Source organism: Aotus nancymaae, unplaced genomic scaffold (assembly GCF_030222135.1).
Source record: "Aotus nancymaae isolate 86718 unplaced genomic scaffold, 86718_ANA_hifiasm-v0.15.2.pri h1tg000011l, whole genome shotgun sequence".
NCBI lineage: Eukaryota > Metazoa > Chordata > Mammalia > Primates > Aotidae > Aotus > Aotus nancymaae.
The window spans coordinates 87,948,269-87,971,586 of NW_026988422.1; the positions used below are offsets into that span (position 1 = coordinate 87,948,269).

Below are 23,318 nucleotides of genomic sequence, written 5' to 3' on the forward strand. Positions count from 1 at the left end.
GGTGACTCCAGGCTGTTTGGCAACTGAGAACCCTCAGGGAGGGAGGCAAGGGCCCCGTCTCCCTGCTCTGGGGCAAGGGCCCGATTCTCCTTTCTGACCCCAGGGCCCCAGGACCCTTCTCCTGGCCACCAGAGCTGGCTTCCTCCAAGCCTCATCCACTAGGGAGGGGTGGGGCAGGGTGGGCGGGGCAGGTCAACCAGCAGGGAACACGGAGCCACGCATACCATCGCCTCCCTCTGGGGCCTAGTCCCTCCACAGGCTGGGACTGGGACGGGAAGGTGTGATGTGAGGCCTCTTGGGAACCTGGGCCCCACGCTGGTGCGCACCCCTGGGGGTTGCTCCCATGCCAGCCAGGTGAGGCTGACAGCATGGGTCCCTTTACCCCAGACTTGGGTGCTGAGGGCTGGAGCTCCATGCTGAAGCCCACCTGCTCGCGACAGCCAGGACGGAGCAACAGCGCGCCCGGGCAGGACGCGGGGCCCCTGCCGTCTAGCCGAGACGCAGGCAGGTGCAGGGGACACTTCGTCCTCGGCCAGGACGCGCTGCGGGGCTCTTCGCGGCCGGCAGGGGGCGCGCGCGCGCCCAGGGGACTCGGGGTTCCGCGCGGGGCAAGTGCGCGCCCCGAGAGCGCGGCCTCTGCAGGTGGGATGCAGGACCGCATTCCTGCTCCGGAGGGGGCGCCCACCGCCGCAGTTGCCGGAACCCCGAAGTTCCGGGCCCGGCAGCGGCCTGGCGGGGTTTGGTCGCGGATCACAAGCCCCGGCCCCGACAGGCTTGCGGGAAGCTGCCTCCGCTGGCAAATTCGTGGGGCGCCCCAGGCCCTCGGCCTGCCTGGCCGTCGGTCCGTGCGCCCCCTCGCCCCTAAAGTGCTCAGGCTCAACTGGACTTCCCGGCAGCGGCCATGGGGCGGGGATCTGGCGGCCAGAGGTCACCGGGACGTCACTGCGCCCGCCCGGGCCCGCCCCCGGCCCGCCCCCTGCCCCGGGCCTGCTCCATTTAATGGCGCGGACGCCGGCGGCGGCGGGCTCCTGGCCGGGCCAGCGCAGCGGAAGAGCCGAGCCAGCATGTCGGGGACCCGAGCCTCCAACGACCGGCCCCCCGGCGCGGGCGGCGTCAAGCGGGGGCGGCTGCAGCAGGAGGCGGCGGCGACCGGCTCCCGCGTGACGGTGGTTCTGGGCGCGCAGTGGGGGGACGAGGGCAAAGGCAAGGTGGTGGACCTGCTGGCCACGGACGCCGACATCATCAGCCGCTGCCAGGTGCGGGCTGGGGCGCCGGGTCCCTCCCCCACCCGCCCAGCGAGCCCCCTCCCCGGACCCAGACGGCCCCTGTCCTCCCGTGCCCCCGCCGGTCACTCACCCGCTTGGATGCCTTCCCTCCGGGAGCACCTTTCCCAGGGCCACCCCACCCACCCACGCACGCGCACGCACCACCCACACAACCCGCGACCCACACACACCGCCTCCCTCCGCCCACCCCTCCCCCACCACCCCGGCAGCGGGCCAGGGCTCAGCTATAAATACAAGTCGCTGAGTTGGGGACACCCGATCCTCTGGCGGCGTCACATGCCTTGGGAGTGACGCTGGACCCTCCACGGAGGGACCGGAGGACCCAGCCCCAGGGTGGTTTGAGGACCCCCAAGACACCCCCGTTCCTCATTCTGCAGTGACCACCTGGGGCCTGTCTGGGTCTGGGACAGGGCTTGGCTGGCTCCCTGCAGGGTCGGGGGTGGTGGAGGGGTGAAAGCTGCCTGCTGGGTGGGGGTGACCCCGGTAAGTCAGCCAAAGAGAGGCAGAGGTGGAAGGGGGCCAGGCTGTCCTGGGGGGCAACTGGGGCAGGACCTGAGGGAGGGTGCTCGGCACCGTCCCAGCCAGACATGGGAGAGGGAGGGCCACAGACTTCTGGCCAGGGTGACCCGGTGGCTGGCCGGGCCACCGAGGCCAGACCCGCTTGTCCCCAGGGCCCAGGGCAGGGCCTCTGCTGGCTGCTCTCAGCGCCCCCATCTGTTCCGACTGAGCTGGACACTGGGCACTCTCAGGCCACCACCCTGGGGATGCATGCCCCATGCCAGGGCAGCCAAGTCCTGCTGCCCATGGGCTGACTTACAGCTCCAGGCACAAAGGGGTCTGCTTTGGGAAGCACGCATCTGGGGGTCAGAGCCTGCCTCGGGCTGCTGCCCAAAATGGAGCAAGGGCCCCTGCAGCGTCCTTTCTCCGGGTTCTGCGGCCTCCTTCCTGAGCTCCGGAGAGGAGGGCTGGGGCTTGCCATAATCCCTGTCAGAGAAGGGGGTCAACCCAGCACCCTGTGTGGCTCAGGGCTGTCTGAGCCCCTCCTGCCGGAAGGGACTGTGGCTTCCTGGAAAGTTCTTCCTGGAACCGTGGGGGACCTCCCACTCTCCCTCTCCGCTCTCCGTCCTAAGCAGCAGGCAAGCTCATCCCTCTCTCCAGAGATCCCCCAGGTCCTAGAGATGGTCCCAGACACCCCACCCGCCACTGCAACTCCCTCCACACTGCCTCTGCCCCGCCACCTGGTCCCTGGCCGCCAGGGGGCGTGTCCCAAGCGCTACCACTCTTCCCCTCCAGGGCGCCCTCAGCTTGGGGCAGCTTCCCTCCTCAGACCTGTTTGCCCCTGTGAGGCCCAGGCCCCTCCCTGTGAGCTGGCGGCTCTTCTGGGGCCATGCACTTCTGCAGGGCAGGCTGGGGCCCCCGAAGCTGATTCATCCGGCTCCACTCCCGGCGGTGGAGATGGTTCTGGATCCAGGCTCTCCCTGCTGTCCCCTGCCCCGTCCCCCGACAGCCGGCCCGACCCCACTTGCTCCCAGCTGCAGAGGGGAGCCCGTCTCGCACTCAGGCCGCCAGGTGCCCCCACTGGGCCACCCCACAGCCTGAGGGAGCCCTTGGCTCTCCAAGTGAGTGGGAATAAAAGAGGTTTGTCCCTGGAGCTCCCCCTCCAGCCTCCTCACAAGCCAGTGAGGTGGGATAAAGAGCTCCTTCACAGGGGAAGCAGTCTCAGGCGTGGAGGAATGAGAGTCACTGCCACGTCTGGAGCGCTCACGGGTGCTGGACGCCCACCATGACAGCCCAGGGCCTGGCCCTTTGTCCCCACCCGCTACGAGCTCTGCAGAGGCAAGGACAGGCCGTCGTCTTTGGGGCCCCAGCCTCAGGCTCTGCAAGTGCTCAGTGACCCCCAACCTCACAGTGCCCATCTCTCCTCTTAGCGGTGGGGGCTCTCCCTACCACCAGGCTCCCAACATCTCCCACTCTTGTGCACTCCATGTCTGACCACGCTATGCCATCAGAGGCTGGCAGAGTGAAGGTCTGGCCGGATGCCCCCAGGGAAGATCGCCTCTTTCTTACATGATGTGTAGATGCCTGAAGCCAGATGAAGGGACCCGACATGGGGTCTCAGGCGCACAGAGGCCAGACCTCACCCTCTCACTCAGGGGGCTGAGCAGAGGACAGAGCGAGGCCGAGTGGTCCAGGTGGGGAAGTGCATGCAGTGCAGAGCGGGCTGGGAGCAGGGCTGGGAGCAGGGCTGGGAGGCAGGGCTGGGAGGCAGGGCTGGGAGCAGGGCTGGGAGCAGGGCTGGGAGGCAGGGCTGGGAGCAGGGCTGGGAGGCAGGCTGGCTGCCAGGAGGGCTGAAGCCACCAGCCCTGGCGACCAGCCTGCTCTGCTGCTCGGTTCCCGAAGGGTTGCCTGGGCCTGGAGCTACCCTGAGTGTTGGCTACTCTCCTGTCCTGGCTGCCCAAGCCTCTGGACGCCCAGGCTCTGGCTCGCTCTGCCCTCTGTTGACGCCTGCACCTCCCAAGCCCCCAGTGGCCCTTGGCACTTGGCGAGAGTCGCGGCTTTGCTCACCCTGGACGTGGACTTTCCACCTTGCCCAGAGGAGGTCTGGGGCTGCCCCAGGCCCTGCATGGCTCCCCTCATTCTTTTCCCATCCCAGTGATTTGGGGCCTGCGGTCGGAGTGCGCCTGGGGGCCCCTGAGACGTCCTCTAGACCTGCTTCCTGAGCAGCCCCCCTTCCCCAGGCTGAGCCCCCACCTCCCCCCACACCCCGACCTTCACACCTCGGCCGCCTTCCTCCACTCCAGGGCGGCTCTGGGTCTGCTGGGCTGCACCGTGCCCCCCGGCCCCACTGTGCCATCTTCCCCTTTGCCCGCTCCCTGGCTGCTCCTGAGCCTGTCTCCCCTCCAGGCTGAGTCTCCTCTGAGCCAGGTCTGCCCTCCCTGCTCGGTGCTGGGCTCCTGTGTTCTGTCTCTTCTCTCTGGGCACAGACACCCCATCTCACTTCCGAGGAGTCCCCAGGCACCTCCGCCTGCACTTCCTCCCTCGTGTCCTCGGCGTTTCTTTCCCCTGCGTGCCCCGCCTGCATGTCCAGCTCCTACTTCTCAGATGGGCAGCTGAGGGCAGGCACACCTGGGTCTCCCCTGCCCCCGTTCCCGGGTGGGCAGTGCCTGGCCTTCACCCCTAGTTCCTCCTTCCATTTCCAAGCTACTTCCTTTGGATAACTGGGCTCCCTGCCCAGGACCGGAAGGCTCCGGCGTGCCTGGTCGGGGCTTAGAGTCCCATCCTGCTGCTGCAGTGCAGACCTCAGAGCCCTGGGCTGTTGACGTCTGACCATGCCCAGCACACGGGCGGAGGGGGCCTTCTCTGGGTCTCCACAGCGCACTCTCAGGCCTCCCGTGCCCTCCAGCTCTAGCCAGAGCCGTGTCCAGCTGGCAGACAGGTGAAAGGCTGTGGCCATGTACACAGGGATGTGAGATCATGGGGTATTCCCACCGTGTCCTCTGTGGTGTGGCAGCGCCAGGTGGCAGCTGGCATCCTGTGCATTGGGGGCCCCCGTGCTGTGGCTGTTGGGGCTCTGGGCGCCCTCTCCAAGGGGCCTCGGGTAACGCTTCACCTCTGGCTCCAGGCTGCATCAGAGACCTTCTGGGAGTCAGAGGGGCAGCTGCCTTGGCCAGGGAGTGCCCAGGGTTGCTTCCAGAAAGAGGTCTTCTCCTCACCCCACCTCTGCACAGCTGATGTGCTGGTCATTGGGCCGTGCCTCCAGGACAGAGGGTCCCTGCAGTGACATACAACCCCACGTCATCGCAAGAACACCAGTCACAGGCAGTGGAGACCTGCATACCTGTGCCAGTGACCTCAGTTCTGCCCCAGGCCTCGCCCCAAGACCAAAGGGGCAGAGAACAATTCCTTTGGGTTGAAGGAATGAATGAGGGGTGGGAGCCTGCACGCAGAGCCCGGAAGGGAGTGAAGCAGTGTACTTGGGTGAACCCACCAGACCACACTGGTTCACAGGCGCATGCACACTGGGCCCGAGGGCCCCTTGCCCTGTGCCAGGCACGGTCGTGATACCAACTGCCATTGGGTGCCGGTGCCAGTGCCAGGAGGTCAGGCCTAGGAGCCTCACGGCCTCTGAGAAGCTGCCGCCGGCCTCCCCCACGCTCGCCACTGTGCTCCCTTCACGGCCCGGTGTGAGCTCGATGGCCACCGGGCCCCGGGCTAGGGCTGGGGCTGGACACAGAGGTGGGAGAGGTGCACGCGGCCACTCAACCGTCCCCTCCTCCCCAAGCCTGCGTAGGCGCCGACGGGGAAGTGGTGTAGCGTGGACCCGGCACAGCCAGGGCAGCGGGGGACCAAGCAGAGCGCAGTGGCATTGGGGCAGGGCGCCGTCAGGGATGCAGTCGGCTAACGCGGGTGGGAGGAGAGGCTCTGTTGCGTGGGAGGTAGCGAGCCTCGCCACAGGTGCTGCTGCAGGCAGGGCTGATGACGGGGGCTGCATTGCAGGAGAGAAAGCGGCCTCCTTGGGAACCCTGGGCTAAGCAGACACCGTGGCCAGAGGAGTCGTCTATGGCCGTAAGGGGCCTGTGGACTGCAGGGCAGATGTGGGAAACAGACGCTCCGTGCCGCAAAGAAAGATCAGCACTGAGACAAAGGATCTGTCAGCAACGCAGTGTTTACTTCCTGGACTGCAGGAGGGGTACTCCCACTAGCCATCGTGCCACGAGAGTACAGTGAACAAAGGAAAACAGACATATTTATCCCTTATGCGTTTGGGGTCATCCTCACTGCTCTGTCTGATCTCCATCAGCTGGAGCCAGACCTCACGATCTAAACTAAAACCCGATTGGCGAACAACTGAAAACTTTTCTAAACAGGTGAAAGCATGGAGAGCTGGGGCATGCCTGTGAGCACGTCCAGCACAGATATCTTGGTTAAAGCACAAGGACACAGAATGTACTAGGTGCCTGTAAGCACGGCGTGTGTAACAGCTACATAGGACAGGGCTTCACAAAGTTATGAGCACACTTATTCTTTAACGAGAAAGGAAGCTTTAAACAGGAGCTTTCCTACTTCCCCCAGCAGAGAAGGGCAGTGGCTGAGCAGGCCATGAGAGGCGGGGGCCCCGGCAAGTCAAAGGAGGACAGTCCCCAAGGCAGGTAGACGGCAGGGGGCATCCCAAGGGCTTAGGGACAGGGGGACAGGAGCAGGACAATGGCTGCAGGGCAAGGCTGGGACACGCACAGGGGACGAGCTCAGTGCAGGGGCAGGGCGTGCGGCATCCGGGCGGTGTGGAGGCGAGGGGCAGGGACAAAGCCTGTGTGTGGAGAGGCCTTGCAGTGTCGGCAGCATAGCACTGCGGGGATGGTGACCAGACACAGGGCTCAGGGCCGGGCCACCTGGGACAAGCGGCAGGATCCATGGACCCATCTACTGGGCCAGCAGGGGCCGGGAAAGGAGAGGAGGGAGACCCGTGGGGCTGGAGACAGCTGTGCATCTGTGCAAGAGCAGGAAGCCGTGTAAGAGGACGGCAGCCTCCGGACCGCCCTGCTACCCCTGCTGAGGGGCCTGGCGTCCACCTACAGCCACAGGCAGCCCCAAGGGAAGGCCCCGATGTTTGGCGCCTCGTCAGTGGCCAGCCCCATGGTCAGCCCTGGCTGGTAGCTCCCATGGCAAGGCAGACCCTGGCCTGGACGTGAAGGTCCTGCCTTTGTGCAGAGCCCCGGCCTGACCCAACTTCCCTTTGTCCCCCTTTGCCCAGCCCTCCTTGGGTGCCTTTGCCGTGGGAACCCCAGGCTGAAGCTGGAGGAAGGGCAGGAAGATTTCTTGTCCCCAACCTCACCACGTGCCTGTGCAGCCTGACATCCTGAGACCTCACTGGCAATGAGGAAGACAGACTAGGGTCTCTCCGGGGCCATCGTCCTGGGCTCCCCAGAACTGGGAGCCCCTGCAGGCCATCAGGTCCCGGGCTTAGTGTCCTGGGCTGCCTTCTGCTCCTGGGAGTGGCCTGGCACTGGCCCTGGGGTCGCTGGACACCCACCGGCCTACAACAAGCTGCGCCTGTTCCTAGGAGCCTGTGTTTGCCCCCAACAGAGCCAGGGTGTGCCCAGCAGGGTGTCCCTGGGCCTGCTGACATGGGCCCTGGGCGCTCTCCCATGGTAGGCAGCACTTGGCCTGGCTGCCAGGTCATCCCTCATGGCCTGCCCACCCTGGAGAGTAGGGGGAGCTGTGTACAAGGGAGAGGCTTCCCTTCTCTCAGTTTCCCTACCTGTCCTCAGAGACGTCATCCCAGCTGCCCCCAAAAGACAGCAGATGCAATCGTGGGCATGAACATGCTCCGTGACCCCAGCGGAGGGGAATTACCACCCGTGTCCTGAGGCAAGGACAGAGTGAGGGTGGGGGTCTCCAGGAGAGCACAATGACCCCAAACCGAGCCTGTGCGAGTCACACCAGGGCCTGCCCCGTCCCGATGGACTGAAGCCGCACGCCCAGGGCTGACTCGGGGTCTGCTGAGCAGCACGGGCTGAGCCCTACCCGTCCGCCTGGGCTGCAGAAGGGCCTGACTCTCCTCCTCATCCCTGCTGCACCGCCTGGCAGCATTAGCTCTCCCGGACCACCCTCCCGCCTGCCACCAGGCTTCCTGCGTTTCTCCACCTCCCAAGATCCCCACCCAGTTCACCCAGCACAGCCCTACCCAAAACCACAGGCCTGAACTGGTTTCCTGCAAGGACTGGGCCCAGCTGGGCAGGGCCAGGCGGAAGTTAGGTCCCAGGAGGGCCAGCCCTCTGCCTGGCGTCTCCGGATCTGCCCTCCCTCTGTCCCCAGGTTTGCCCTGCCACCAGCTGCCAGGGCTCTTCCATGTAAATCTCCTCCAGATGCATCGTGAGGAACTGGTGCAGAGGGAGGGGACCGCCGTCACTGAGTCCTGCCTGAGCAGCAGAGAAATGCTCTGTGGGACACCCCACTGCCAGGCCTTTGAAGGTGGAAGGGGAGCTGAGACCCCTCTGCTGAGCAGAGAGCAGTAGGGTGTGGCTGGGAGGTCCCCCATGGGTAGACAAGCTGAGGGCTTTTCTTCCGGGAGGCGAGGCAGGAACGTGGGGCTGGATCAGGGTTCTGGGGTTCTGGGGACAGAGTGGGCCCCAAAAGGGCAGTAGTGAAGGAAAGGCCAGCCCAGTCTGTGGGACAGGGTATCAGTGCATGTCCCTGCACCCCACCGGGACCCTGCTCCCCCTCCAGGTGGAGCTCAAGGAGAGGGGGCAGCAGGGAGGGTCCCCCGTGCCATCCAGTGGCTGACCGGAGGTGGGGCCGGAGACCTGGCCTTCTCTCCTGGACCGGAGACCTTCTGGGGCTCCCTCCAGGCTCTGCCACACCTAGCTCACGCGGGTCTCTGATGGTGGCATGAACACCCAAAGGTGCTGGAGGGACACCCGTTGCCGTTGGTGGGGGCTTGGCTTCAGGGCCAATGGGCCGGCAGATGCTGGCTCTTCCTCAGCTGTGCAGCGGGGGCCTCCTGCCTGCACGTGGGGGAGCCCTGCCAGCCGTGCCTTGAGGCTAGGGTGTCCCTGCATCCGTCACACCACCACCCCACCTGCCCTGCAGGAGCAGGGGGTGGGGGCGACAGGGGACACCCACTGGACCTGGGTCCCGCTGAGCAGACCCAAGCGAAAGGCAGGAGGGCTTTGTCGCCCCACCTAGAAGGGCCCCACTTCATCCTCCAGCTTCCGCCGGCACAAGAAGCTCTGCGAACCTAAGGCGGTGGCGTCCAGGGCGGTGCACGGTTTGCTTGTGTCACGTGACTGTCTTGTGGCAGGAGAGGGATTGGAACCTGCACATCCCAGTCCCAGGCCCTCTCGCTGCCATCAGGAGACCCCCGAGAGGGGAGCCTGTGGCTGGGTGTTCCCCAGAACAGGGCTGGCTCAGAATGGCTTTTCTTTTTCATTCTTAGATGGGAGGTGCCTGCCCAAAGGGAGGGGTCCCTGCTAAAGCGGGTGAGGGCGGGTTGGGCCCCTCATCCCTGCGTGAGAGGAGTGAGCTCCAGAGTGAGGTGTGTAGCTGCAGAGACCTGCACCCAGCCACCTGGAGGTGCTGGCGCCAGCCTGGGCGAGACCCTCCCCGACCCGGGCCCCTGATGGAGCTGCTGCACTCTTTCCAAGGTGCAGGACGCTCACATCCCAGCCCTGTGCTGGCACAGTAGAGCTGGCCACCGAACCAGATGCCCCAAGACGCACTGCCCTGTGGGGACAGAGGAAGCCCCCTGTGGGCCAGTCCACGTCCGGGGCTCCTCAGCACTCGAGTGCCTTCAGCTCAGCCAGTTTCTGTTCCAGGGGGGCAACAACGCCGGCCACACGGTGGTGGTGGACGGGAAGGAGTACGACTTCCACCTGCTGCCCAGCGGCATCATCAACACCAAGGCCCTGTCCTTCATCGGTGAGTGCCCTGCGCCCAGCCGTGTGTGAGCGGGAAAGGCAGTGTCAGCCAGCCCAGGGGCCCCACGGGGCACCAGAGCCCGGTGATGACGGCTCTAGCAGTAGCAAAAGCCTAGGCTGGACCCCAGCCCCACCCGCCCCAACAGGCACTGGTGCAGAGAAACCTTCGTGGCCCGGGCCTGGGCTGGGAACGCAGCTGAGAGGACCAGGGGCTGACGGGAGAAGGGGCGGTCACGTTGGCCACGCAGGAGCGTGAGTGCCTGATCCCAGACTCCCTGTGTGTGCGTGCGAGACCACGTGCCCGTATGTACGTGACTGCGTGTGCATACTTGTGAGCGCGCACATGGTTGTGACAGGCCTGGCTTCTCGCTGCGTGGCGACCAGGCTGTGGCCGGGCCATGTGGCCGTCCTCTCCCCTGGGCTGCTGTGGCCACCTGACAGGCCTGGTTCTAGCCTCTCCCCAGTCCGTGCTGCAGACGGTCCTCTTTCCACATCACCTGTCTCTCCTGGGTCCGGGCACAGCCCTCCCTGTGGACTTCACTGCAGCCACCGCTGACCACCAGTGCCCCAAGAGGTGACCCACCTCTGTCCCCAGGGTTCCGTGGCTCTCCCTCCGCCCTTCTCTCATCAGAAGGCTGCACTGTGCATCCTGGCCTCAGCTCTCACCCAAGACCCCTTTGCGCAGAGAAGCTTTTCCTGGTCCCGGTGGCCGAGCCGGCCAGGCCTTGTACTTTCCCTCCCTGCTCCTGCGACTTAAGCAAGGCCACTCTTGTGATGTATCTGACCCTTTCCCAGCCCCTGTCAGGAAGTGGGGGCTCAGGCGCCTTCGGTGTGCGCCCAGCAGATTGAATGTGAGCAGAGGGAGGCGCTTAGCACAGAGGTGGCTGCTGCGGGGGCCGCGTGCGGTCAGGAGCTGAGCTGGAGCGACTCACCCAAGCCCGTCCACTTGGGTGCAGACCCGGTCCTGGCCCTCCCAGCAGTGGGGCAAGGACAGTGTCGGGGCAGTCCCTAGTTCACAGCAGGGAGGCCCTAGGCAGTGAGGTGGCCTGCCCACCATGTTGCAGGAGCCCCTGGCCCCTGGCAGACTGGGCAGTGGCGCTGGCCGGCCGCCCCAGGCTGTGCTGCAGGAAGCCTTTGCCAGCCGCCAGCCGCAAGCCTTGTCTGCCCAGCCCTGGGCCCTACATGGTGGGAAACAAGGCCAAGCAGGCACCGCTTAGCAAGGGGCAGGACGTGCCAGGGCTCACACAGACACCCTCAGCTTGCGACACTCCAGGCCTCTGCCACGTGTCTATTTCAGGATGCCGTGGCATTTGGGTGACCTTTTGTGCTCACTGAGGCTCGCATAGTCTCTGGGTCACTCTCGTCTGGACTGAAGTCCTGTCTCCCTCAGCTGAGCCTGTGCCATGGCCAGCCTCGGAGGGAACTGGCAGAGAAAGGGGTTCCCTGGGGAGGTGGCAGGGGCTTCTGCAGGGCTCCGTCTTCCATCAAGGGGGTTACAGCTCAGGGGTGGATCTGTGTTTGTCTGTTATTTGAGACGGGGTCTCGCCCTGTCACTCGGGCTGGAATGCAGCAGCACAATCCTAGCTCACTGCAGCCTCAACCTCCTGGGCTCAAGAGATCCTCCTGCCCCAGTCTCCCAAGTAGCCAGGACTATAGGCGTGTGCCACCACACCAGTTTATATATATATATATATATATATATATATTTAGAAATGGAGAAATGGAGTCTCGCTGTGTTGCCCAGGCTGGAGTGCAGTGGCATGATCTCAGTTCACTGCATCCTCCACCTCCCGGGTTCAAGCTGTTCTCCTGCCTCAGCCTCCCGAGTAGCTGGGACTACAGGCACGTGTCACCATGCCTGGCTAATTTTTGCAATTTTAGTAGAGATAGGGTTTCTCCATGTTGACCAGGATGGTCTCGATCTCCTGACCTCGTGATCCACCCGCCTCGGCCTCCCAAAGTGCTGGGATTACAGGCATGAGCCACTGCGCCCGGCCTCCGGAAGTGCTGGGATTACAGGCGTGAGTCACCGCCTCAGCCTCCCAGAGTGCTGGGATTACAGGCGTGAGTCACCGCGCCCGGCCTCCCAGAGTGCTGGGATTACAGGTGTGAGCCACCACCTCAGCCTCCCAGAGTGCTGGGATTACAGGTGTGAGCCACCACCTCAGCCTCCCAGAGCGCTGGGATTACAGGCGTGAGCCACCGCGCCAGGCCCCCGGAAGTGCTGGGATTACAGGCGTGAGCCACCACCTCAGCCTCCCAGAGCGCTGGGATTACAGGCATGAGCCACCGCGCCCGGCCTCCGGAAGTGCTGGGATTACAGGCGTGAGTCACCACGCCTGGCCTCCCAGAGTGCTGGGATTACAGGTGTGAGCCACCACCTCAGCCTCCCAGAGTGCTGGGATTACAGGTATGAGTCACCGCGCCCGGCCTCCCAGAGTGCTGGGATTACAGGTGTGAGCCACCACCTCAGCCTCCCAGAGTGCTGGGATTACAGGTGTGAGTCACCGCGCCCGGCCTCCCAGAGTGCTGGGATTACAGGCGTGAGCCACCACCTCAGCCTCCCAGAGTGCTGGGATTACAGGTGTGAGCCACCACCTCAGCCTCCCAGAGTGCTGGGATTACAGGCGTGAGTCACCGCGCCCGGCCTCCCAGAGTGCTGGGATTACAGGTGTGAGCCACCACCTCAGCCTCCCAGAGTGCTGGGATTACAGGTGTGAGTCACCGCGCCCGGCCTCCCAGAGTGCTGAGATTACAGGTGTGAGCCACCACCTCAGCCTCCCAGAGTGCTGGGATTACAGGTGTGAGCCACCACCTCAGCCTCCCAGAGTGCTGGGATTACAGGTGTGAGTCACCGCGCCCGGCCTCCGGAAGTGCTGGGATTACAGGTGTGAGCCACCACCTCAGCCTCCCAGAGTGCTGGGATTACAGGTGTGAGTCACCGCGCCCGGCCTCCCAGAGTGCTGGGATTACAGGTGTGAGCCACCACCTCAGCCTCCCAGAGTGCTGGGATTACAGGTGTGAGCCACCACCTCAGCCTCCCAGAGTGCTGGGATTATAGGCGTGAGTCACCGCGCCCGGCCTCTACTTTCTATCTCTATGAATGTGACTCCTCCAGGGACCTCACATAAGTGGAATCATCCTGTTTGTGTCCTTTCGTGGTTGCCTTATTTCACTCAGCATAATGTCTTCGCGGCCCGTCCACATTGCAGCCTGTGCAGAATTTCCTTCCTTTTCTAAGACCGAGTGCTCTTCCGTCGCATGGGTAGACCGTGGTCTGCTCATCCTCCATCTGCCGAGGGACAGCTCTTGGCTACTGTGAATACTGCCGTTGGGACCCCCGGTGTGCCCACGTCATGCTGCTCTGTTTGTTTGTTTGTTTGTTTGAGACAAAGTCTGGCTCTGTCGCCAGGCTGGAGTACAGTGGCAGGATCTCAGCTCACGGCAACCTCCGCCTCCCAGGTTCAAGCGATTCTCCTGCCTCAGCCTCCCGAGTGGCTGGGATTACAGGTGCACACCATTACACCCGGCTAATTTTTTGTATCTGTAGTAGAGATGGGGTTTCATCATGTTGGCCAGGCTGGTCTTGAACTCCGGACCTCAGGTGATTCACCTGCCTCAGCCTCCCATAGTGCTGGGGTTATAGGAGTGAGCCACCACACCCACCCATTTCATGCTGTTCTTAATGTACGTTTTCCAATATCTGGGACACGACTCTGTCTCATGCCTCTGTCTGTCATGCAGGCAACGGGGTGGTCATCCACTTGGCGGGCTTGTTTGAGGAAGCAGAGAAGAATGAGAAGAAAGGTGGGTCCGAGTTCCTGCCTCCTCGCCCTGTCCCTGACGTGGTGCTCTAAGCAGCGTGGTGCGGAGGGGACTGGCTTCCCAACTCAGCTGGCCCAGCTCATCACCCGCTGGCTCTACCTGTGCAGACAGCGAGTGAGCTGGGCAACCCAGGGGCCTCAGATGCTGGCAGCCTTGGCATCACGGGGCCAGGTAGCACTGCAGACTCAGGTCAGGAAGTCCGGAAAGGAGCCAGGGACCTGGACCCAGACATCCAGCAGGAAGCGGGACTGCTGGGCGAACTATGCCTGCAGGGAAGGAAGTGGCTCCTGGGGGCTCCGAGGAGCATCTGGCCAGGCACGCGGAGGCTGGCAGGCAGTCAGCGAGACCTGCCAGTTGGGGGTGTGGGCAAGTCAGACCCAGTAAGGGCAGGGACAGACAGGAGGACGCTGAACTGCAGCCTTAGGCTTGGGGGATGGCGGGGGTGAAAAGAGCAAGGAGAATGTGATTCTGGGGACATGGGCATCAGGGGATACCCAGACTGAAGCCCTGAAGGGGCAGATCACCTTCAGAGTGGCTGTAGATGGGGAGGAAGGTCGGACACTCACACTGGTTCCGGCTTCCCAGCTTGCAGTGGGTGAAGCCTGCAGGCAAGAGCGTGGGCATTCCAGGGGGTGAGGGTCCGGGAGCCTCAGCTGGGGAGGAGGCAACCAGGGGTGGGTCTGCTGCCTGCTGCGTAACAGAGGTGGCCCTGTTGGCCTCCTCCCCACGTGACTTACCCGGATGGGAACCGGGAGAGCTAGCCCAGCTCTGGCCCCTCACCTGTGAGCAGCAGCACACCTGTCAACACTGACTCTCCTGTGTGCCATGTCCCTGCAGGCCTGAAGGACTGGGAGAAGAGGCTCATCATCTCCGACAGAGCCCACCTTGGTACGTTTCCCACCGGGGTACAGGGAACCCCACCACAGCCAGCCAGCCCTGCCCCTCCATGGCCACCAAGCTCAGACGGCCATGGAGGGGAGAGGCTGGCTGGCCCCAAGACATTCTTCCACACGGCTCCATTAGCTTGTACGTTATCCTTTTTAAAGAGCTTCAAGGTGGGAGCCGGGTCAGGGATCACTAGCCCATTTGCAGATGGGGACACTGAGCCCCACACACTCATGGTCACACCCCAGTTTGTCGTCTTTGAAATCTCGACCACCCCCTTCCTGGGAGACTCAGGCCTGCAGGAGGTGAGGTCGTGTGAAAACCTCTGTCCTCTGCTTCTCTCCTGTTCCCTGGTGCCCTCACCTGGCCCACCCCACAGTGTTCGATTTTCACCAGGCCGTGGACGGACTTCAGGAAGTGCAGCGCCAGGCACAAGAGGGGAAGAAGTAAGTGTGCCGGGACACTCACCCTCGGGGAGTCTTCCGGGCCGGCAAGCTGGTAGACTGCGGGTCGTTTCTGGTCCTGGGCATGACAAGGAGGGAACCTCAACCCACTCAAAGCCCCTGGAGAACAGCACCTGTCGAAATTCCGCAGTGCAGGACCAAACCCCCGAACGAGCCAGCCCGTCTCTCTCTGGAATTGCACGTTGTCCTTACCGGCTGTCACTGCCATGCAGCCCCCCGACGAGTGCATGAGCTGTACCATCACCCCAGGGGAGACCCGAGGGACGCCATGCAGCCCCCCGACGAGTGCATGAGCTGTACCATCACCCCAGGGGAGACCCGAGGGACGCCATGCAGCCCCCCGACGAGTGCATGAGCTGTACCATCACCCCAGGGGAGACCCGAGGGACGCCATGCAGCCCCCCGACGAGTGCATGAGCTGTACCATCACCCGAGGGGAGACCCGAGGGACACTAAAAAGGTTTAGTGGAACCTCAGATGTGCCAGGGACACAGGAGTGAAGCAGATGGTGCCTGCCTCAGAGAGGTCACACACTGATGGTCACACACCACTCACACTCACACATGCACAGGTACACACTCGTGCTCTTACATACACACCACATGCACACACGCTCGCACCACACCACACAAGCCCACACACCCATGCATGTGCACCAAAGTGCACACATCCACACGTGCACACACTCACACAAGTGCACACACTCCATGTGCACACATCCACACACATGCACACACGATACAAGCACATACATCCATGCAAGTGCCGACACCCACATGGGCACACACTCACAGCTCAGCCAGACACAGGTGGCAATGGTGAGCACGAGTCACTGTGCCGGCGGGGGGCCACGGCAGACAGTGGGGTTCAGGATGGCACAGCCGTGGCTCCCAGTGCAGGCGGAAGCAGCAGCTGACGGGTCCTGAGAGCAACAGCCTCGGTGCTGGGCCTGAAGAGGGAAACTGAGGCAGAATATGCACAGGACAGCATGAAGATGGAGAGGGCACAGCTGAGGGAACCCGGGAGGTGAGGGATGGGGCTCAAGGCAGTCTGCCACCCTGCTAGCCCTGGTACCCCTGGAAACTGGCTGTTGGAGGAGCCCACCCAGTGGCAGCCTCCCAGACTCCTGGGCACTGGTGCCAGGATGGACCCTCTGATGTAACCTCACTCAACCCTATATCCATGGGGCAGACCCTGGGATCTGAAGGGGGCCGGCCTGGGCCCCACAGGCTGCTGGGCAGGCTCAGTGGGATGCCTGAGCTCCTTGGGGCTCCTGGGTCCTCACGGGCACCCACTCCCCACCTTTCAGTATAGGTACCACCAAGAAGGGAATCGGACCAACCTACTCGTCCAAGGCTGCGCGGACGGGCCTCCGTATCTGCGACCTCCTATCAGATTTCGATGAGTTTTCCTCCAGGTACCTGAGCTGTCCGCGGTCCTGGGAGGACGGGGCCAGGTTGCCGGAAGGGACTGTGCCTAGTGAGGAGGGCCCTCGGGGCCAGCATGGACCACGAGAGGGGGTGACAGTCACTGTCCCTTGTGCAGATTCAAGAACCTGGCCCACCAGCACCAGTCGATGTTCCCCACCCTGGAAATAGACATTGAAGGCCAGCTCAAAAGGCTCAAGGTGACGCCGGGGACGCAGCGTGGGGGCTGCGGAAGTGCCCCTCCAGGGAGGCCGGCAGTCCTGCCTGGTGCCCTTGGAGCACACCGTTACTAGGCGTTGTTATGGGCTGGCCAATCTTCTTGGGGACCACGGGCCTCCTCTGCCCCAGGCCACAGGCTCACTCTGCCGCTTGGTCCTTGCAGGGCTTTGCTGAGCGGATCAGACCCATGGTCCGAGACGGTGTTTACTTTATGTACGAGGCACTCCACGGCCCCCCGAAGAAGATCCTGGTGGAGGGTGCCAATGCCGCCCTCCTCGACATTGACTTCGGTATGTCCGGCAGGGTGTGCGTGCCAGCAACCTTTCATGCCTGCCAGGGAAGATCCAGCTGCTGAGAGCCGTGGGAACGGATGGGGGAGTGACGGGCAGGCCCAGCTTCCTGTCCTTAGTGTTCGTATCGTTAGCAAGGGAGGGGAGAGCAGAAAGGGCTGGGCTAGAGATGAAAGGACAGGGTGAGGAGGTCAGGGATGGGGCCAGGGAGCCGGGCAAGGTGGCTCAGAGCCAGCCCTTCCGATGGTCTACACAGCCATCCATCCTCACCTCCACGGGCGTAGCAGCTTACCCTCACCATCTAGGCGGCCTGGCCACCTCAGGCCTCGCGGTGGGCAGCTTCCTCCCCTTACCCCAGACTCATATGTGAGCCACATGGCCCAGCACACAGCACCCATTCGGCCATTCCCCCAGGACGGGCCAGGCTGGAGACCCCCACAGAGGGGACGTACAGCGGGTTTGAACTGCCCCTTCCCTTTACTGAGAGGGCCTCTTGGGCCAGGTGGAGTAATCTACAGGGGGTGACAGGTAGCCGCGTAACCTGGTCTGTCTTGCAGGGACCTACCCCTTTGTGACTTCTTCCAACTGCACCGTGGGCGGTGTGTGCACAGGCCTGGGCATCCCCCCACAGAACATAGGTGACGTGTATGGCGTGGTCAAGGCCTACACCACACGCGTGGGCATCGGGGCCTTCCCCACCGAGCAGATCAACGTGAGTCCCAGCCCCTCAGGACCCCATGGGAGGACATGGAGGCCAGGCGGGGATGCCAGGGGTGGGGTGAGCAGTGCCAGGGTGGGGGCCGTGGGGACCTGGCCAGTGCCATTTCCCCATCTCCCAGCAGGGCCCTTCCTGCTGCAAAGGCCAGGGTGGGGCTTAGTAAGAGGGCTGGGGGCTGGCCTATTCCCACAGCAGTATGTGAGCTTATGCAGGGTGTGCGCATGCTCACACGTACACATGACCTTGTTTCCCTGAGCGTATGAGGCCCACGGGCGAGTGGGGGCGCCTTGCAGCTCCTCAGGACACCTTCATTTGGGGTAGCTGCTGGACTCACCTTGGCTCAGAGAGGACACTAAGCACCTTCCCTCGCCCTTGTCCCCAGGTTGGGGGGATCCTCTGTCACAGCCAAGCTAGAATTGGGGCCGAAAGCCAACCCCTGCAACCCTGCCCAGACCTCCAGCCTCAGGAAGGTTTCTGGAAGCTTTTGTGGCCCCAGAATCCTCAGGAAGCCCCAGCCTTCCTCTCTCAGCCTCACCCTGTGACCCTTGGTAGGGCAAGGATATGGCCCTCGTGCCTGAGCAGGAGGAAGGGCAGGTGCTGGGAGAGCCAACACGGGGAGGGGCGGACACCATCCAGAGAGGATTGAGGGGGTGCACAGATTGATGTCAGGAGATACACACACCCCTGACCCTCAAAGCCAAGCTGCAGGGCCAGCCCGCCTCTCCTAGCTGCCCATGGCAGGAGGGGAGGACAGCAAGCCTGCCCCGTGCCTTCCCCAGCTCACAAAGCCTAGTGGTGTGGTGTGCTCAGGAAGACCACTTGCTGGCTTGGGTGGCACTAGTGGCACTGGTGGGCCCTGCCGGGTGTGAGCTTTGGCTGCTGGACAGGCTTCCCAGGGGCGTGAGGACGTTGGGGAGCTGGACATGAGGACTGTCGGCAGGGGCGGGCAGCCTCAGGGATTCCCGAGAGCCACGTGAGAGGAGGAGGGGGAGCCGCAGGGCCAGGCAGCACACGGCTCCCATCGCAGCCCACCTGACGTCCGCCCCGTTCTCACGTAGGAGATCGGAGACCTGCTGCAGAGCCGCGGCCATGAGTGGGGGGTGACCACAGGCAGGAAGAGGCGCTGCGGCTGGCTCGACCTGATGATTCTGAGATACGCTCACATGGTCAACGGATTCACTGCGTAAGCAACCCATGCCGCTGCCATCCCCACTGGGACCGCCCCGACTCCCGACACCCGCAGAGGCCAGCAGCGCTGACACGGGCTGAGGGCCACCGCGTCTCCTCGGACGAGGTCTCACACTGATCTCGACCCTTCCACAAACCGCGGCCCAGGGTTCAGCAGTGTGGAGGCCCGCAGGGTCTGGTGGAGCCAGTCCTGGGAGCACAGGAAGGTGCCACGAACGCCCACCCCAGGACTGACGCCGTGAAAGATGAGGGCGTCCTGGCACTTGTAAGAGGTTAAAATGGTTTCTGTGGAGACCGGAGGTGCCCAGGACAAAGGGTGCACTGCCATCCTGCTGAGAGGACAGGAGCACCGGCGCCGGCCTGTCCAGGCGTCCACTCCGCAGGCCCCTCTGCTTCCCACACACTGACCCGGGCTGCCCAGCTGTTCAGGCTGTCTCCCAGGGATCAGAGAGAGGCTGTGTGACGGGTGGGCTCACGGCTTCCTCTGCAGCTGTCAGACAGGCCAAGGCTGGGAGTCGCACATCCTTCACCAGGGTTGACAGCATGAGAGAATTCCTGGAGAGCTAACCAGACCCCTCCTGGGTGGGTATGGAGCCAACCCCGCAACAGGAAGCAGAGGAACCAAGTACCTGAGGGTGTGATGTCCAGGGTCCCTGACCCTCGCTTTCCTTGTGCGCAAAGCAGGGATCACGGCGCCAGCCTCATCACGTGCTGTGCTAGGGCCAGCATGGAGGAGGCAGGGCCAGCAGTGCTCAGGGGACCCATCCGTGGCCTCTGCGTGGAGCCCCTTCACACCTTGCCCCAGGAAGGAGGAAAACAGAAAGGAGAGAAGGAAAAACAGAGCCCTTGGCACAGGGCCTGGAACCGAAGATGGACCAGGCTGCCATCACTGGCATTGGCGGGCGGGTGGGCAGGGGGTGACTAGGACAAGGGTGCCATGCTCACGGGCTGGACACGGGGCAGCGCTGGGACCCTAAACATGGCCGTGCTGTGGGGAAAGTGCGGCCGGAGCCACAGGCGAGCAGCAGCCACCATGTGTGGGGATGGGAGGGGAGGAAGTGGAGCCTGCGGGGCAGAGACGAGGTGCAGGGAGCGAGCAGAAGCTCCCACCCTCTGGTGTGCTTGTCAACGGCACGTTTTTTGTGATCACTTAATCTTTCTTTTCTACTCAGGGTAAATCAGCAGTCCCTGACCTTTTTGGCACCAGGGACCAGTTCTGTGGAAGATGATTTTCCCATGGACTGAGCAGTTGGCAGGGGTGTGGCAGCGGATGGTTTCGGGCTGCAACTGTCCCACCTCAGATCATCAGGCATTAGATTCTCATAAGCAGCACGCGGCCTAGAGCCCTCACGTGCACAGTTCACAGTAGGGTTCGGGCTCCTGTGAGAATTGAATGCCACCCCTGATCTGATAGGAGGTGGGGCTCAGGCCGTAGCGCCAGCTCGCCCACCACTCATCTGCTGTGCAGCCCAGTTCCAACAGGCCACCAAGCAGCACCGGTCCGCAGCCCAGGGACTGGGGACCCTACTATAAATAACAGAGGCAAAGAGTGAATGGAAGAGACCCCGGCATTGTTGGCCACTTCGTGGGTTCACCTGGCCCCCTGGCTTTCCACAGGCTGGCCCTGACGAAGCTGGACATCCTGGACGTGCTGGGTGAGATTAAAGTCGGCGTCTCGTACAAGCTGAACGGGAAAAGGATTCCCTATTTCCCAGGTACGTGAAGTGGGGCAGCACTTCTGCCTGCTGGGCCTTTTCATGGGCACTGGAATAGACAGGACCTGTGATTCCTCAGAGGTGAGAGGTGAGTTCCCACATTCACAGGACACGGGGCAAGCAGCCTGTCTCCAGTGACCAGCCTCCATCACGGCTTCCACCTCTCCCGGGCTTCTCCCTGCAACGTTCCCCAGGAGGCCTGGCCGGGCCTCAGGGTGGCTGCAGGTGCCTTCCAGTGGTTTAGGAATGGCTCAGGGGGACCCTGGGGGACCTCCAGCTGCCCTGGGAAAAGGCCCACCTGCAGGAGCCACGGGAGGCGCATAGGAGTTGGTGGGTGTGGTCGGCTCTGGAAAGCCTAAAGCTCTGTGCAGATGTACAGGACGACTGTTTCATCCGAGAAAATGTGCTTTGTGGTGAGACTTTTAAGACCTAACTGGGATCCCTGCTCCTGTGCACCTCCTTCTGGACAGCATGAAGGAGACGCCATCTTCCTGGATCTCAGTGTCATGTGCATCTGGATGTGCCCCCTCGACCTCAGTCCAGGGTCATGTTCTGACCCTGTTCCCCACAATGGCTTCCTCCCCAGCACCCTGGGTGAGCTGCCCCGGCTGCTCTCCACTCTTCAGATCTGTGTAGACCACAGAGGGCCACTGGCTACAGGAGCCATCTGTGTCCTTGCAGGCAGTGTCCCTGACCCTCCTGACCCTTGACCTTGGAGAGGATGCACTCCTGAGGCCTGCAAGTTCTCCTCACGGTGGTCCAGGGTCCTGGGGGGAGGGGCATGCAAACACTGCCTGCCTCTGAGGCTCAAAAACAGTTGCAGCGAGAACCCGTATTCCAGCATCTTCCATTGGTAGGGGTGGTTGGCTTCTACCGTGAGGCACAGAGTCCCGCATGGAGCGGGGGTCCCTGGCCTCTGTGAGCTGATGCTCTTGGAGTGGGAGGACATAGATGCTTCAGGATCCCTTACTGCTTCAGGATTCTAGAGTCTGTTAGAAATTCCAAGCCAAGGCTTGGAGTGCCTCAGCTGATGGCACAGTGGAGGTTCTAGCAGAATGGGCAGCACTTATGTGTCACATCCCCTGGTCTGGAAGGCTTGTAGTCAGTGTCTGAGTCTCACCGCTGTCCCCTGCTCGTCATCCAACACTGAGAAAAATCAAACTGGGCCACTTGCTGCCTTCCCCGCTGCTGAGTCCCTGGGCAAGGAGGCCATGGATGGGGTGGCTGTGTCACCAAATATCTGCTTCCCTGGCGACAGGAGAGAGGTCTGTGGGCCCCGCTCATCTCCTGTGTGCTTCCCCAGCTAACCAGGAGATGCTTCAGAAGGTGGAAGTCGAATATGAAACGCTGCCTGGCTGGAAAGCAGACACCACAGGCGCCAGGAGATGGGAGGACCTGCCCCCGCAGGCCCAGAACTACATCCGCTTTGTGGAGAACCACGTGGGGGTCGCAGGTGGGTACCTTGCCTCCCCAGCCACCCTCCTGCACCCTGGATGCCCCAAGGGGCCCACAGGGCACAGGGCTTGGCAAGCAACAAGAAAGCCAAGTGAATATCCTGGATGGCAAGAGGGGAGGAGGACTCGGGCAGTGCTGCTTCCGGGTAGGGTGTGGACGTGACCTTGCCAGGAACCCTGGCCTCTTAGCATCCAGAAGCACAGGTGGGACACATCCCGGCCAGCTGTTTACTCTCACAGCCCAGGGGTGTTTGCACCGACAGAGAAAGGGCCCGCAGCGAGAGTCACTAAGTAACTAAGGCTGCCATCTCCAAGGGGCAGGAGGGAGGGAGAAGGGAAGAGACTCCTGTTTTCGGCTGCAGGAGGATCAGTCCCCCACATCTGCTACCTTCATAACTTAAAAATGAGAGCCATCTCCATCTGGAGAGAAATAGCCCCTTTACCAGATGAACCGCACAGAGAGACAGGACGCTCAGGAACACCTTCTCTGAACTTTCTGCCCCAATGTGCATCGTAACAGCCTTTTTCGCTCTTTCAGTCAAATGGGTTGGTGTTGGCAAGTCAAGAGAGTCCATGATTCAGCTGTTTTAGTCACAGACAGCTGATCCCAACTGTCCCTGGCAGCATCTGGACTTGGGTAAACAGTGGCAATCACGTTCCTCGGCCGTCACAACCAACACCAAACCAGGAAAACCATTTTCTGAACTTTTATATTTCTGTTCAAACTGGTGGTTTCTACAATGATTTAAACATTGGAAAGCCAGCCTTGTGTATATTTTTAAAAATTCTGCTATTTAAAAGGAGCCAAAGTACTCTAAGCAGAGACCTTGTATGACACGTTAGTGTCACATGGTCGCGTGTCCAGCCAGCGCAGTGCCATAATAAACGCCTCCGCCGGCCGCTGAATGAAGTGGTCATTACATGATTGATTTGACTTTGTGTTTATTGCTTTGAGACACTGAAATACAACAATTCACCATGACAGGAATCTAGAGGACCTTGAGGTCACAAAGCCAAGCCTTGTGTTTACTTGGAAAATTAAATAGAACAAGCCCATATAAGAGACCAAGTGCATTAAATATGTTTTTAAATCTCAACACATTAAGCAGATGACACTGTAGTGTTACCGGGCAGGACCCACCTGGGTTAACCCGGAACTGCCTCCTTGTCCCCACGGGGACGGAGCGCTGCCAGCAACCCCTCTTCATTCTAGTTGGACACACTTGGTCATGACCGTCAGAATTTCATCTGATTGGCTACACCGCGTCTTAACCGACCACAGCTGCGCAGAGCTTACGGCGGCCGCTGCTCAGCAGAACGCTGCGTCGTCTCCTTAAATACCTTTTCAGAGTCTGGAGTAAGTTCAGAGAAACAACTGCCCTTCCAGCGTCCTTTCAGAGACAGGGGCTCCTACAGAGAGGCCAGTCTGG

The 23,318-nt window shown here is 62.3% G+C and overlaps 1 protein-coding gene across 1 annotated transcript; it reads left to right on the top strand.

Moving 5' to 3' along the window:
- Positions 1-1,022: 1,022 nt before the first annotated feature.
- On the top strand, positions 1,023-22,813 carry ADSS1 (adenylosuccinate synthase 1). The gene is made up of 13 exons (XM_064375265.1): positions 1,023-1,256; positions 9,602-9,704; positions 13,448-13,510; positions 14,366-14,416; positions 14,793-14,859; positions 16,187-16,294; positions 16,423-16,504; positions 16,687-16,813; positions 17,371-17,525; positions 18,590-18,714; positions 20,337-20,434; positions 21,738-21,887; positions 22,427-22,813. Exons 1-13 carry the CDS (start codon positions 1,065-1,067, stop codon positions 22,477-22,479), a joined length of 1,374 nt encoding a protein of 457 aa, XP_064231335.1. The 5' UTR covers positions 1,023-1,064; the 3' UTR covers positions 22,480-22,813.
- Positions 22,814-23,318: the final 505 nt, after the last annotated feature.

Excerpts from the sequence above, each read along its gene's own strand:
- ADSS1 (XM_064375265.1), top strand. The coding sequence starts at position 1,065 with ATGTCGGGGACCCGAGCCTCCAACGACCGGCCCCCCGGCGCGGGCGGC. Across the intron at positions 14,417-14,792 it reads CTCCGACAGAGCCCACCTTG|TGTTCGATTTTCACCAGGCC; the intron begins GTACGTTTCCCA and ends CCCACCCCACAG. Across the intron at positions 16,814-17,370 it reads CCTCCTCGACATTGACTTCG|GGACCTACCCCTTTGTGACT; the intron begins GTATGTCCGGCA and ends TCTGTCTTGCAG.